Genomic DNA, 14261 nt, shown 5'->3' with positions numbered 1-14261 from the left:
AGACCAACCGACAGTATATTTTCGGTGTATTTTTCGTCCTCGTAAAGAAAAAACGTCGTCAAATAAATTGAACGAAACTTGCGCGTTATTTCAAAACTGACAATTTATTAGCATCGCAATAACAATCTATACTATTTTCTATAAACAAAAGGCTTCGACGTATTGTAAGCCAACGAGTTTCGTATGCGTTTGCCCACTAAACGATTTGCCAAAGGAATCAACGATGGCTGCCTCACATAAACACCCGCCGCTTGAGGAGTCCAAACTCTCCAAACGCTCTCCGAATTATCAGGCAACAAGAGTCCCAGCCATCCTGCTGAGCTTAGAGTTATATCACAATTCAATCGTTTTTCAGACCGTTCTTTGGCAACTGGTCCACCACTTTGCACCACAATGTCTTCCGTTTGACACTGCAATCCCGGCCAGCGGTGCAAGCGAGTCTGATCCTCACCAGGGAGCGGCACCCCCAGCAACGGGGTTCCCAGATAACGCTTATATATAGCATCAGCTTGCACCGTGTCAGTAACAAGCAGCGGCAATATGTCTACCGTAAATACAAACAATTTTGCCCAATCGCTGTTGAGCTCAATCAGATCAATGCGAGCCAAACCACCGACAAATAGCGACATATTGGGTGCCAGGCGAAGTGCTCGGGGTTTCAGCATTCTCGTCGGTTGCAGGTGCAGCAGCTCTTCCGTGGTGAGCAGCGGTGTAATTTGATCTGGCTGCATAACACCAGGAGTATCGAACACCCAACGTGCCTGGCGGTATTCCTTCTGGCGCTCGTTGAGGGACGTAATGGGCTTAGTACCCGTTGCCATAGCGAAGGCATCATCCACATTCGTGCGTTGCTCGAAGGTGCGTCCCACGTGGCCAATGAGTTGAGCTGATTCAGTTGCTCCCGGTGAGTCCCTAGCCTGGTCGCGGCGCAGTTTTTCCAGTGATGCGCGCTGGGCACGCTCCGACAACAGCCGCTTAAAGCGATGATATACACGCATATCCGAGGGCCGCAATATAGGAAACTTGAGCATTTGAAGGGTGGTGCCTGGCCAGGCACAAGTTGTCGCTTTATGCACTAGTTCACTAGCCTCTGGGCGACAATAATCCGAATTCAGCAATATATTGAACAGCGTACTCTTGCCAACATTGGTGCAGCCCAGCAAATATACATCGCCCTTGTATTGCCAAATCTTGTGGAGCTTCGTGATGAGTTCTTCAATGCCGAAGCCCGTTTTAGCTGATATTAGGCTGACATTCTTAATGTTGAGGGCATCAAAGCCGCCGTGCTGCACGAATTGATCTTTTAGGCAGTTCTGTACATGGTTCAGGTAGCTGTTGGAGTCGCGCGGCAACAAATCCACCTTGTTGCCGACCAGAAAGACGGGACGCTTGGCGCCCAGAACTTGCTGCATGCCTGGCCAGATGGAACCGGGCAAATCGAGTAAATCCACAATGATGATGGCCAGTGCAAATTTATCCTGAATGCGCGATATAGTTTCCACATAGGCAGATGCGGGCACCTCGACATCTAGTGCTATGTTGTAGTGTTTGAGAAAGTGACAGCGCTGACAAGTGATAGTTCTTAGCTCAAGATCAGAACGACCCTGCAAATTCAAACTCAATTTATACTTTTTCAATATTATGTATAGTTTTGCAAACCTTAAAGATCTCGCTGGGAATGTAGCCGGGCATGGAGCTACTAGCGCAGTGTAAATGCGCACCACATCCGTTGCAAGGCACTGTTGATGGGGAGACTGAAGCATCCGGTGTTCCATGCTTGGAATCTATTAACCCTGAATCGCCTTCGCTTCCACCCGCATAAAATTCATAGTCCTCCATCCAGTTCTTGGGATACGGTGGTATAGATTGTGGCGCCATCTTGCGGTCAATCTCCAGTAGTACATGTAATGGAGGAAATACCGAGGGACTCAGATGCTTCATCTTGCCCAGCGGCGCCAAATTGTGCTCGAGAAAAGAGCTGTAGTGCACATGCTCGTAGTTGACATAACGTTCTCGGGCCGCCTCCCATGCCTTTTGGCGGAAACTCTGATTGGCATTGGCTGTTGTATTTTGTAACCTTTTGCAAGTGCAATATAAATTTTCATTCAACCTTTTGATGAAACACGATGTTTTCAACATTTTTGGGAATTTGACATTCAAACATTGTCTAATAGCTATGACACTATGTTCAGTGCTGTTGAACAGTGCACTGTGTGTGCGTTAAGTGTTGAGAAGCGTGTCGAAAAAAGCAAAAAACACTCGTCGGAAAAGAGAAAAAAGAAAGCAGCAAAGCAAGCATTAGCGAAAGCAGAGCGTGTACAGAAGGTGAGTGAGTGCGTGCTAAAAAAGCGTGTATGTATTAAATTGAGACAAAAAAGAAGCGAAAAACGTGTACAAAGCACACACAAATTGCATTTGCAATATACATTATTCAATTGCACAAAGTACAAATTGGTAAAAGTACAGAGTGCAAGCCAATGGCGATTAGGAAAGTGTAGAAAAAGACACAAGTGTATGTGTGCGCCAGTGTGTGTATGTGTGTGTGAATTTGTGAGCGTGCTGTGTGTTGCGTTGCGTTCGTGTATGTGTCAGTGTATATGAATCAAAGTAAAACGAAGCGCGACCTAATTTTAAACTACAATATTACAATAATATTTGCATAAATAAATACAGAAATGTGCAAAAGCAATTGTACAAGTTATCAATACAATGGTGAAAATCCAAACATTTGTTGTTGTGGCATGCCACACGAACAGCTACCGCCGTTGCCCGTCGCCGCCATTGTCTAGGCAGCAGCAACAACAACGACTCTCGCACATTTCTTCGTTCCTTTGCCTCTTCTTTCTACATACATACATATATTGTTGTTGTGAGCGCCATGTTGAGTAATACACGACGACAACAACAGAAACATTTGCGAGAGCGGCTCATCAATTTTGTGAGTGTTGCAACTTTCATTCCAACTCGTTTCAAATTGTCCCTCAATGCGCTCCCTAGAGCTTCGGTACTCTTTTTTGTTTTGTATTTCTTCTCTGTTGTTGTCTTTGCTGAGGCTTAAAACTGGTATTTTCTTTATAATGAAATATGCAATTGTGGGAGTTTTTTTTTTACTTATTGGTGTGCGAACAGAACAAGGTGGAAAAGAAAAATCAATAGTCCACCAATAGTAATACAAAATTAGACAATTTCAACATCATTCGACGTCTTTTCTTATTGCTGCGCGGGCCCAACTGCTGTTTCAAACTAGTGCAAGTGAGACAGTTGCATTTCATAGAAGCACACGTACTCACACCAATGCAACTGAAATTTCCAGCAAATGTCTGCTCGTCGATGTAGTAGTTGTTGCTGCTGTTATTGTTGGTGTTGTAATGTAATTGCGAAATCATAACGGCAGTTGAAAGTTGAGAGCGCTTAGCCAAGAGTGCATGTGTTTGTGTATGCGATATGTGTAAGTGTGTTGGATCCATTGCTGTAAGTGAAGCGCTCTTAGACGAAGTTTGTACTCGCTACTCGGTGTATGTCTGTCAGTGTTTCCTTAGGCCGCCCACACACAGCCGGCGCAAGTGTAGCGCATATGGTAGCGTCAACAAGCTGGTCCCAGTCCCAGCGGCTGTCGCAACCACAACACATGTTGTCTGCACAGTGGAACAATTGCAGCAATCTCGGTTTAGTAAAAGTATTTCTCGATGATAATATATTTGTATGTATATAATTTTTTGAAATGGAAATATGGGCTGCCATGAAAATGCATTAAAAGTGTTATTAATATAAAATATTCAAGAATGCCGTTCGACTTATATATCTTATATGTACACTGTGCGGGAGCTACTAAAAATTCAAATAAGCAACGCAAATGACTAAAATGCAGAAATTGCCTTGAAAAGTGAAAGGCATTCAAAGTGAGCGCGGCACACGAGCGAATCGCGAGTTTTTGAGATTTCTGTTTAACCTTTGTCGTTCTCTTTTTTCTTAATGTTGTTATTTTACTGGGGGCAGCTTTGCACATTTGACATTTTCCAACACACACAAAGTACATTCCGTTGGTGTTGCACATTGCGGCTGCGCAAAACACTTTTCTTGCTATTGTATAGAATGTTTTTTGGACTACGAGTGAATCGTCGTTGCTGTTGTTGTTTTTCTCGGCTGGTTGTGCAACGGTTAAAACGATAGCGACAGCGTCAGCGCGGCAGCTCTTTCGCAATTTGCCAGTTCGGTTCGGTTTTGCTCTCTCGCAACGGTCACACTCAAAAAAGTGGGGCTTTGTGCTTTTATCGCACAAAAACACAAAAAAAAAAACAACAAATTTCGCCAAGTTTGTGCTTATTTTAATTTGGCTGTGCTACTTTAATGTCACGTTTTGTTGTTATTGCAATATATTTAAAATTTTTGTACTTTGCAGAAATCAAATATAAAAACAAGTATTACGAGCAATTTGTACTGGAAACCTTTTGGCCGCGCATCTAAATTTCTCCTGCCTATATCACAACAACAACAACTGCTGTTGTGAGTGCGCGTTTTCTTTTGAACGCTCTCCCAGAACCACAAAAAACAAAAGCTTCTACATGATGTCGTCGGATCAACAATTCTTTCTAAAATGGAACGATTTTCAAACGAATATGGTGACCTCGTTCCGTCACTTGCGCGATGAGAAGAGCTTCACAGACGTAAGTACTAAGCCCTTTTTTCTTTTCGTGGGAGATTATTCATTTGGGTGTTTCGAAAAATGTTTCAACTGTTTCCACAACAATAATAATAATAAGCCAACTCACCATCAACCAACTCTTGGCATGGTCATTTTTATACGCCATTCGTTTCTACCTGCCCATCATCTACCTGTTTTTTTGTAGTTTTGCTTTACTCTGCCATTTGTTATGCTTTTGTGTTGGGGAAAATTGTAATGATTTCCTTATGACTTGGATTTGATTTTTCCCTTACAGGTAACACTCGCCTGCGAAGGACAAACCTGCAAAGCACACAAAATGGTGCTTTCAGCTTGCAGTCCCTACTTCAAGGCTCTATTGGAGGTAAGTGAACAGAATCGTGAAATAACAATGACAATATTTACTAAACTCCTATTTCATTTTAAAGGAGAATCCGTCAAAGCATCCCATTATCATACTGAAAGATGTCTCCTACATCCACCTGCAGGCAATATTGGAGTTTATGTATGCCGGCGAAGTGAATGTTTCGCAAGAACAGCTGCCGGCATTTCTTAAAACTGCTGATCGACTCAAGGTGAAAGGCTTAGCAGAGACACCTAGTTCTATAAAACGGGAGGGTTGATGGTATTTAAACCAATAATACACATAAATACACAACTATAAGAAACTTATATATGCAAGCAAGAAAACAAAGCAAAATTCCAACAACCATAACAAAAAATTGAAATACGAAAATAGTGGAAAATTACAAAAAGAAAAAGAGAAACATTTGAGATATATACGACACATACACAAAAATGACACACATACAAAGTTCATTTCGATAACCTATTCATACCATTCAAAACTCACATATTGATAGCAATTGACAGGTATCACAGTTCAAACTAAAGTGAAGTTTATGATTATGAACCCTCAAAATTAACCATTACCAACTGCAATATTTATAAACCCTGTCGACCCATTGAACTTGATTTGTATCGTATTTTTAATTTCATCTTAAAATAGTTTGTAACATATTCTTAAAAACACACATAAACCACACACTGTAAAAAAGGCAAAATATGGACAACCCAAAACAAAACAAAAAAAACGCACTTTTGTAAAGTAATTAAAAGAGAATTCATAAAGAATATATAGACGCATAATTATACATAATAATATATAGTGTGAAAAAATGTGCAAGTAGAAAGTTAAAAGAAAATCATCCGCACGCCCGCGCGAATATTTACAAGAAAACACATTCAGTTAGTTTTTAAGTCACTAACTAAAAACAACCACAACACCATTCGCTCCACACACACCTCCACCCTCCTTCACAAAAGAAAAGAAACAAAAAAACACCTCACTGAGAGACAGAGAAATATGAATGAACAACATTTAAGTAAATAATATATAAACAAAATAAAAAAAATACCTTACATCTTAATGCAAACAATTTTAAATACTTTAAAGTTTCAACTGTTTTCAAGGTATTTTTCAACTTTCATCTACCCATAATTACTATATATATTTTTAAAATAATAACGTTCACCGTTTGCGATGTGAAGCAACTTTCATGTGAAGCTATCAATTCTACTTAGTTTTTTAATGATAGTAAACATAAAATTGATGAAACAGATATAAAAAAAAACAAACAAAAGAAAACAAAAACAAAACGATACTTGAATATTATTACATAAAGTAAAATATTTATATGTATGTATATGTATACATGTGAGCATAGATTTAAATAACTACGATAAATAAACAAAATAATTCCAAAAATACAACAAATTGTAATTATTGTGTGGGACAATTCGATTTGCATTCGAGTTCGTTTATAACATTTATTATGTTATGCATTAGTATGTTTCATTCACAATTTTAACAAAATGTATTTGAGGCTCTTACAAATTACACTAATATTATTTATTTAAGCTGCCCAATATTCGTTAGCAGAAATGATTGGGGAGATTTCGTTTTTAGCCCATGCGATTGCATGAACTATATTGCAAATTTGATTTCAATTTGAAAACTAGATTCGATTCTTTTGTATATTATGCTAAATGAGTGTGTTTAGATATTTTTAATTATTTAAACAATACGCATTGCGCGTATTCAGTTCGAATGGATCGGTGCGCATCTTCTCCTGATTGACGCCAACATAACGCGCCACGTCGCAAATGAGATTGGGTCGTTCCTCGGCGCTGGGCGCGCATGGTGACCAGATCTTGATATCATTATCGATGCCACTTGTGGCTAGCATGCAGATATCAGGATGCGGCTGAACGCAATTGACAATCGCCCCATCCGCCCGATACACTGCTCGGATTTTAGCCGTTTCGCCCTCCCAAATGTAGAAGTTGCCATCATCGGAGCCGGCGGCAATGAATTCGCCATTAAAACCCAAATAGTTGGCCTCCTTGATGTCCGTGGTGATGTTGCAATGGCCCACATATCGCTGCTTATAATCTTTGGCAGTTCGACGCAACGCATACTCATCATCGGTCAAGCGCAAATAGCTAAGTTCGCTCTCAATGAACACTGGCTCGTGCTCCGACGATTGTCCCGACAATTCACCCGACTGCTGCTGTTGATTCTCGCGAATCTTCTTGTGCAGCCGAAGCACACCAGGATTGATGGCAAAGTTAGGAAAACGCTGTATCAGCTCCTGCAGACACTTGTCCGCCTCCTGTGGTCGATGAAGCTCGAGCAACGCATGTGCCAGACGATAATGCGCCTTCACATACGTGGGATCCAAACGCAACGCCTCGTGGCAATCACGCAGTGCCGCATAGATGTCCCCAAACCAGCCGCGTCGCATCAGCGCCGTAGCCCGATTCAAGTAAAGCACCTCGCCCTTTGGATACTCGGCCAAGGCAGCCGAATAGGCATCCACTGCCGCTAGCAGCTTGCCATTACCCAAGTGTTCGTTGCCCAGCTTCTTGTGCCGTTCAATGCTGCTGGGCAGTGTGCGACGTTTTTGTTCCTTCTTGCACGTTGTGATGGCTGCCTTGGCATCCAGACTAATTGCAGTATCCACATGCTCGTCCGTCTCCTGCTCGGCGTCCGTTTCCACAGGCGTTGCCGTGTACTCTGGGAGCTCATAGAAAATGGGCGGCGTGGCATTATGCAGATCATAGCGATAGATGTGTTCACATCCCATATTCACGAGCAGTTCCGTTGAGTTGTAATTGTTAAAGGTGAGATAGGTAACGGTGCGAGATTCATGCTCGATGTTGCGACTAATGTTCTTCACAATCTGTCCAGGTGCATAATAGGAGACACAGCTGTTGGCTGGTTGGAAAAATTAATGGACGCGGGATTAATGACTTTCCAAAGAGAGCCGAATACTATACCTTCGTCTGGCAACATGCGGCGATCAAAGACACGCGCATAGGGATCGTTGGCTCCCACAGCTAGATACTCGGTGCGTCGCGGATTTATGGCCAGGCACTTTGCCTCTGTGGTGGATTCCACTTGGCTGGACAGGCTGAGCAATCGTACGCCGCCGCTACCGCTTGTCAGCTGCTCCTCGCCAGTGCTGCGGCATCGATGTGGCTCCCGCATGTCTAGCTGCAGTATGCTGCCATCTTCGCCCGCTGACCAGAAGATGTGCGGCGAATCCGGAGCGGTGGCCAGGCGCTTAACACGCATCAAATGACAATTGCAGGAGAAGAGCGTTTCGTTTCCATGATTGATATCATAGACATAGATGAACTTATCGGCGCCACATGTGGCCACAATGTTATTGTTGTGCCGGGGCAGAAATTTGACCGAGAATATGTTACCCAGATGCTTGGTGTTGATAGTTTGAACGCGTCGCTTGCGAAATGGATCCCAGATCATCACCTTGTAGTCATCGGAGCCTGATGCCAGCAACAGGCCATCGCTGGTCCACTCCAGGCAGTTGACACAGCCCTCGTGGCCAGTAAGCAGTGTCTCCTGTTCGAGGCGATCGATGTAAGCGGGCGACGCCTGGAGCCGGCGACGCAACTGTTCATCGACAGCCGAGCAGCCGAATTGTTGACGCTGCCAGTGCAACGAGCTGGCGTTCAAGGGCGTCCGCTGTCTGTCACTCTCGTGCCGTTGATAACGCGAACTCGAATACTTGGTACGCCACAGCGGCAGTTCATCGCTCGACATTATCTCTGTTTGGGTTGTGCGCGTAAATTGTTTAGAGGATGGTTATTATGAAACTTGCTCAATTTATTATTGCATTATTGCCATGCCTTTACCTTTACCTTTGCGTTGCCGCTTTGCCCTTTTACACCCAGTTCCCAGTTGCCCCCTTTTTTGTAGTTTCTCGTTCGCCTCGCCTGCTGTGTTTATTATTTTTTTTTTTGTGTGCTCTTAATTTTTGTTTTGCTCGGCGTGGCTCACACACGTTGCAATCGCTCAATGTACAATTCGCAGTGCAAGCGGATGACACTTGTGTGAACACTTTGACACTCTTGTCATTTTCTATGTGCCAGTCCAAATATTCCTTTAATCCCAACAACAGTTTGATTTACAAATGCACAGGCAAATTGAAAATGCACCGTGTAAGAGCCGCATTAGAGATGGTCGATTTCCATTGATATGCGCTAAATAGCAAGCTATGAGCACTTTTGCATTGTGCCATTGCTGTTCCAATGGTAAGACTGAATTTCTGTCAAATTAAATTTATTTTTAATCACTTATGTTGTGTTGAACATTGTGTGAAAAAAGAGTTTGGCGCCATTACATCAAGAGCTGAACCATTCAAATTCGTGGTAATGTGAGTGAACACGCGCCCAATCGATAGGATACATTATCGATATGTTAGACACAGTGCTGCGTTTAGTCCATCGCTAATAATAATCAATAAACAGAGCACTTTTTTTGGACGGTCAAGCGAAATAGGAAATATCTTTTATAAAAAGAGCATCGATTTGTATGCAAAGTGTGTTTAAAACAGCGTTGGTGAGTGAAACATGTCCAAAGAACAAGTGGGCGAGTGTGAGAACAGTCAGAAGGTGGAACAACCCAAACAGAAGACCAACAGCGACGATGATGATGATTCCGAATCAGATGAGTATCAATCGGCGGGCGAGGGTGACGACGATGATGACGATACAACAACTGCGACGGCGACGACAACAGCAACAGCCCAAACACCAGTAGCAACTACAATAGCACCATCAACTACAACAAATGAACAACCAAAAAAAACTGCCCCAGAGCCTGCCCCACTGCCCGATGACTGTGTCGAGTATCCAATGCATCGGAGCGTTTTTGAAAACGACATTCGAACGTTGCAGCGTCGCTTGCTGCTGAGCACAGCGGCCAGTGAAGTAGCTACCAGAGACACGCATGGCAATACACCGCTCCATCTGGCCGTTATGCTGGGCAGAAGCTGCTGTGTGCGCCTCCTGTTAGCCCAAAATGCGCCAGTCAAGGTAAAGAACAATGAGGGCTGGTCACCGTTGGCCGAAGCCATTAGTTATGGCCATCGTCAGACCATCACGCAGGTGCTGCGCATGTTGAAGCTGCAGTCGCGTGAACACATGGAGAGTCGACGCGAACGACTCGTGCAAGCGTTGCAACAGATGCAGGACTTTTATATGGAGTTCAAGTGGGATTTTCAGTCGTGGCTGCCGCTTGTCTCTCGGATCTTGCCCTCAGACATTTGCCGGCTCTACAAATGCGGCGCCTCGTTGCGTCTAGATACCACGTTGGTGGACTTTAATGATATGCGCTGGGATCGTGGCGATATCTCGTTTTTGTTTCGAGGCGAAGCGCCGCCCAACGAATCGTTGGTGCTGCTGGACAATGAACAGCAATGCTATCAACGTTTACGCTACGAGGAATCCGACATGGAAGACGAGGTGGATGTACTTATGTCCACGGATATATTAGCCACACAAATGTCCACCAAAACAATACAGTTTGCGCGCGCCCAACGTGGCTGGCTATTTAGAGCGAATCGCAAGGAATTAATAGGTGGACAGTATCAATGTGAGATCTATACCATACAGGGACTGGTGTTGAAGCAGCGCAAGCGACGAGAGCATCTGTCCCACGAGGACTTGCAAAAGAATCGCGCCATTGTCGAGACAATCACCAAAGGTGGCAGTGGAGGCGGCAGCGTCGGAGTCGGCGGCCAGCTAGACTCGAATGCGGCGACGACACCAACGGGCAGCAGTCTCACATTACCGGAGCTACCGCGTCGCAGTTCGTTGCAACCGCCACCTGCCACAAGTGTCACCTGGACGGAGTACATAAGCGCACCCGTTGGCAAATGTCCGCAACTGGGTCGGACACCAGTTCACAAGCAATCGAACAAAACGTTGCGTGCCACGGTTGCAATGAGTGCTGATTTTCCGCTCAGCGTGGACATGCTGCTCGATGTGCTTGAGGTGGTGGCACCGCTCAAGCACATAAACAAGCTGCGGGAATTTGTAACACTTAAACTACCCACGGGTTTTCCGGTTAAGATCGAGATACCTGTTCTGCATACGGTGACGGCAAAGGTGACGTTTCAGAAGTTTGAGTTTCGCGATAATATATCCGCAAAACTGTTTGAGATACCATCGCACTATTGGGAGGATGTGCGGCGTTTCCATGACTTATGACCTAGCGATGAATCATCGTCATCCTCATCAGCAGCCAACACGCCGAGCTCCGCCAAGCCAATGGATTTGAATCGCAACAGCAGCAGTAGCAGCAGCGGAAAGGGCAAAAGCGGCAATAGCAGCAATCGAACGTCTATTGCGGATTTTGATTAAGGATGGCAGGCGGTCCTCTTTCAATTCCTCTTGTCCCTCCCCACTTGCCCCCAAACGCTTGCATTCAACAGTCAGTAAGAAAATTGCAATTTTCACCACAAAATTATCAATCGGTTAAATTATAGAATGTGTGTCCCCCCTTCATTTTTATTTCGTTCATTAAAATGTAACGCTCTGGAAATTGCAATTTTATACTAAGAAAAGAGAAAACAACAAATTGAATTTGTTTTGGACACCTGTGTGTCGATTTAACTAATTGTATTTCATACTTTGTAACCCTGATCAATCCCTAACAAGTGTCATTGTCGCAATACCGATTATACTCGGTACCCAAAGCAAGCTAAATATTTAGAGTATATATGTAGGTAAGGTAGATCACTCAAATAATTGTGGATGTGATCAACCTTGCAGGTCAGTAACCCATAACCTCGGTCTGTCTGTCTTCCTAAATAATTTTTATATAACTATATGAGATGAATTAAGTGTTGTGCATTTCTAAAACTCAATTGAAAGTTAATAACCTCGTAATTTTCAGATCAATACCCTTGATTACACTTCCCTATCATATTTTGTATATTGCTTTCATAGCTATGGGTTCCGGGTATCTCAGAGTCGAATATAATCGACTATAACTTTCATATATTGTTTTTACCTTCATTTTTGTAACACTTTCCTATATTTATTGTTGCACTAGGCTGATGAGTTTATGTGATTTGACTTAACTTAATAACATTCTCCACAGATTTGTCATGGTTAAAAGAATTATCTAATCGTGACTCGTGCTTTTGCTCCCGTCCACTTTTCTTTATCTGGCCCAATGATTCAGTTCTGGCAGCAATGATAATAAAACACTGTCAAGTGGCTAGCAAAACACATTTTCATTTTCAAATATCGTCAATCAAGAATCAACTTTCTCATCAGTTAATCACAAACAATATCAAAATGTATTCGATTTAATTATCAGTTGTTGATTTATTATCATTTGTAGAGCGAGCGATATTCAACAAAGTTGTATACGCAATTGTATATTATTATTTTTTCGTATTATATGTTCATTTTTTTGTAATATTTAGTGCAATTTTCAATTTTGTTTTAATCTAAGTAATAACACGGTAAATATGTATTTACAAAACCGAAAAACATGCCACTTGAAACCTCTTTTACTATTTCCATCAAACTAATTTAATGATGATTTTAAGGATGCTCTACTTATAATATCATTTGTCATACGAAGGAGTATACCATGATGTTTGCCTAGTAATAGTTAAATAACAAATGTCTACTATCTAAGTTATTTATGTATTAAGCTAAAACAATCGTCCGCTAATCGTTTCCTAAACAAAGTTTCATAACCAACAAAAGTATTTTCGAGGTCACAAAAAGTTAGCCAGCTTCAGAATATAAACAACTTTATGTACACAGATAGTTCCAATTTCATTCATGCATTTATTTATTTTACTTCGTATGTGTGTATTGTATATACTATTTTGTTTATTAACATGTGGCTAGCGCTACAACTTTTACCACTTAATCCGCATTGATAGCCCATAATATTTATGCTTATTTATTATTATGCTTTTCCACGAAAATGTTATTGTTTATTGTGTAGAGAGCACAAATTTGCTATATAACCACAATACCGCTAGGGAAATATTATCCCAATATCAATATAAATAAATGAAACCCAATATTATCACACAGAGAATGCGAAAGATATTTTTAAAACACACAATCAATGCTAATATAGGTAACTTTTTCTAGTTGATACAAAACATATTTAAATGTAACCTGTGAGCATTTATAAACGCTCTATGATGTAAACACAAATACACAAACAAACCTGTAAACTGTAACACGAATGCAACAAGAATAAAACAATTTTATCAAAAAACGATTATCTATGTTATTTAAAATGTGCGCCTCCTTTGGTGCGGCACTAATTTGACATTAATCCAAGGCAGTCTATATCGATTATTTAGTGGCATTTGAAAGCTTGGATCATTTTAAACCCTATTTATAACAAGTACGTACATACATCTGCTTCAATGATGTGGTTCCATTAGGCGTCCCTCTCTTACACATAGCCGCTTATAGAATGATGCCGCCGGAAATTCTATTTAACGAACATGTTCAATGATGCAGCCCAGTCTAAGCAGAGTATTCCCGTTGAACATTTTCTTCCTTTGACTGAAATTCATACAATTTAATTTCAATTGCCAAAAATGAATGAACTGCTAGTTATTACTTATAATTTAGTTTTATCAAACTATTAACAATCTAATTTTTCAAAGTCGAATGGATCAGTTCCGTTTTAGTTTCCAGTTCTCACGTCACTTCAAGATCGATAAGTTTAATTGAACTGGACTGAACTTTTTCCAAATCTAGTAAACTAAATTGGACCAAAACCTGTGGTGCTGCTTTCACTGCAAAATAAACGATAAATACTTTTTGAGTAAAAATTGTTTAAAATAGATAGCAACAATGTGTAAAATATAATCAATTGGTGAATTCAAAGACGTCGATTTCCACAAGTTCACAGCAGCAGCGTGTGTTGTGGAGCAAAAGCATTTAAGCAACAAGGCGATGAATGACATCAGCATTCTGCAGCAGCCTATGCTGGGCAAGAAGCATCTGAAGGCGTATAAATATACTTTACAAATATCTATAAAACATTGTAGCATTCAATTGCGATTTTATGCTGAAGAGGTCATATAACGTAGAAATGATTTATTATTATTATTCTTTCTTTTTTGTTGAAAGTGATTTATATCAAATATCAAATACTTCATTGTGTTCAAAGCAAGGATTTTATTCCTGTGAGTGGTAAAATGTTCAAAACTTGGCGCGCATATTTAACATAATACTATAG

At 41.6% G+C, this 14261-nt stretch overlaps 4 protein-coding genes across 5 annotated transcripts; 2 read left to right on the top strand and 2 right to left on the bottom strand.

Annotated features, from left to right (window-relative positions):
• Positions 1–85: 85 nt before the first annotated feature.
• On the bottom strand, positions 86–2198 carry LOC133844693 (nitric oxide-associated protein 1). The gene is made up of 2 exons (XM_062278787.1): positions 1660–2198; positions 86–1604 (listed from the first exon to the last, which is right to left on the bottom strand). The coding sequence occupies exons 1-2, from the start codon at positions 2137–2139 to the stop codon at positions 132–134; spliced, it is 1953 nt and encodes a 650-aa protein (XP_062134771.1). The 5' UTR covers positions 2140–2198; the 3' UTR covers positions 86–131.
• On the top strand, positions 2187–6055 carry LOC133844695 (longitudinals lacking protein-like). The gene is made up of 4 exons (XM_062278789.1): positions 2187–2325; positions 4400–4664; positions 4938–5024; positions 5089–6055. The coding sequence occupies exons 2-4, from the start codon at positions 4563–4565 to the stop codon at positions 5281–5283; spliced, it is 384 nt and encodes a 127-aa protein (XP_062134773.1). The 5' UTR covers positions 2187–2325; positions 4400–4562; the 3' UTR covers positions 5284–6055.
• LOC133844692 (WD and tetratricopeptide repeats protein 1) lies at positions 5759–9051 on the bottom strand. Of its 2 annotated transcripts, none has more exons than XM_062278785.1 (3): positions 8888–9051; positions 8003–8794; positions 5759–7940 (listed from the first exon to the last, which is right to left on the bottom strand). In XM_062278785.1, the coding sequence occupies exons 2-3, from the start codon at positions 8787–8789 to the stop codon at positions 6730–6732; spliced, it is 1998 nt and encodes a 665-aa protein (XP_062134769.1). In that variant the 5' UTR covers positions 8790–8794; positions 8888–9051; the 3' UTR covers positions 5759–6729. The 2 variants fall into 2 exon arrangements, with proteins under 2 accessions (XP_062134769.1, XP_062134770.1); XM_062278786.1 differs by having other exon boundaries at positions 8882–9036.
• An 86-nt stretch (positions 9052–9137) lies between these two features.
• LOC133844694 (ankyrin repeat domain-containing protein 13C) lies at positions 9138–13097 on the top strand. Its single transcript, XM_062278788.1, has 2 exons — positions 9138–9280; positions 9354–13097. Exon 2 carries the CDS (start codon positions 9599–9601, stop codon positions 11237–11239), a length of 1641 nt encoding a protein of 546 aa, XP_062134772.1. The 5' UTR covers positions 9138–9280; positions 9354–9598; the 3' UTR covers positions 11240–13097.
• Positions 13098–14261: the final 1164 nt, after the last annotated feature.

The sequence above is a fragment of the Drosophila sulfurigaster genome, chromosome 3, assembly GCF_023558435.1.
Source record: "Drosophila sulfurigaster albostrigata strain 15112-1811.04 chromosome 3, ASM2355843v2, whole genome shotgun sequence".
Lineage (NCBI taxonomy): Eukaryota > Metazoa > Arthropoda > Insecta > Diptera > Drosophilidae > Drosophila > Drosophila sulfurigaster.
The sequence above is the reverse complement of the archived record's forward strand: the minus strand, read 5'-3'. Positions and strand labels throughout refer to the sequence as shown.

Bases quoted from the DNA above. Each gene is read 5' to 3' on its own strand.
- LOC133844695 (XM_062278789.1), top strand. From the start codon at position 4,563: ATGATGTCGTCGGATCAACAATTCTTTCTAAAATGGAACGATTTTCAA. The intron at 4,665-4,937 runs GTAAGTACTAAG...TTTCCCTTACAG, and splicing joins ATGAGAAGAGCTTCACAGAC to GTAACACTCGCCTGCGAAGG. The intron at 5,025-5,088 runs GTAAGTGAACAG...TTCATTTTAAAG, and splicing joins ACTTCAAGGCTCTATTGGAG to GAGAATCCGTCAAAGCATCC.
- LOC133844694 (XM_062278788.1), top strand. From the start codon at position 9,599: ATGTCCAAAGAACAAGTGGGCGAGTGTGAGAACAGTCAGAAGGTGGAA.
- LOC133844693 (XM_062278787.1), bottom strand. From the start codon at position 2,139: ATGTTGAAAACATCGTGTTTCATCAAAAGGTTGAATGAAAATTTATAT. The intron at 1,605-1,659 runs GTTTGCAAAACT...TTGAATTTGCAG, and splicing joins TTCCCAGCGAGATCTTTAAG to GGTCGTTCTGATCTTGAGCT.
- LOC133844692 (XM_062278785.1), bottom strand. From the start codon at position 8,789: ATGTCGAGCGATGAACTGCCGCTGTGGCGTACCAAGTATTCGAGTTCG. The intron at 7,941-8,002 runs GTATAGTATTCG...TTTTCCAACCAG, and splicing joins CCGCATGTTGCCAGACGAAG to CCAACAGCTGTGTCTCCTAT.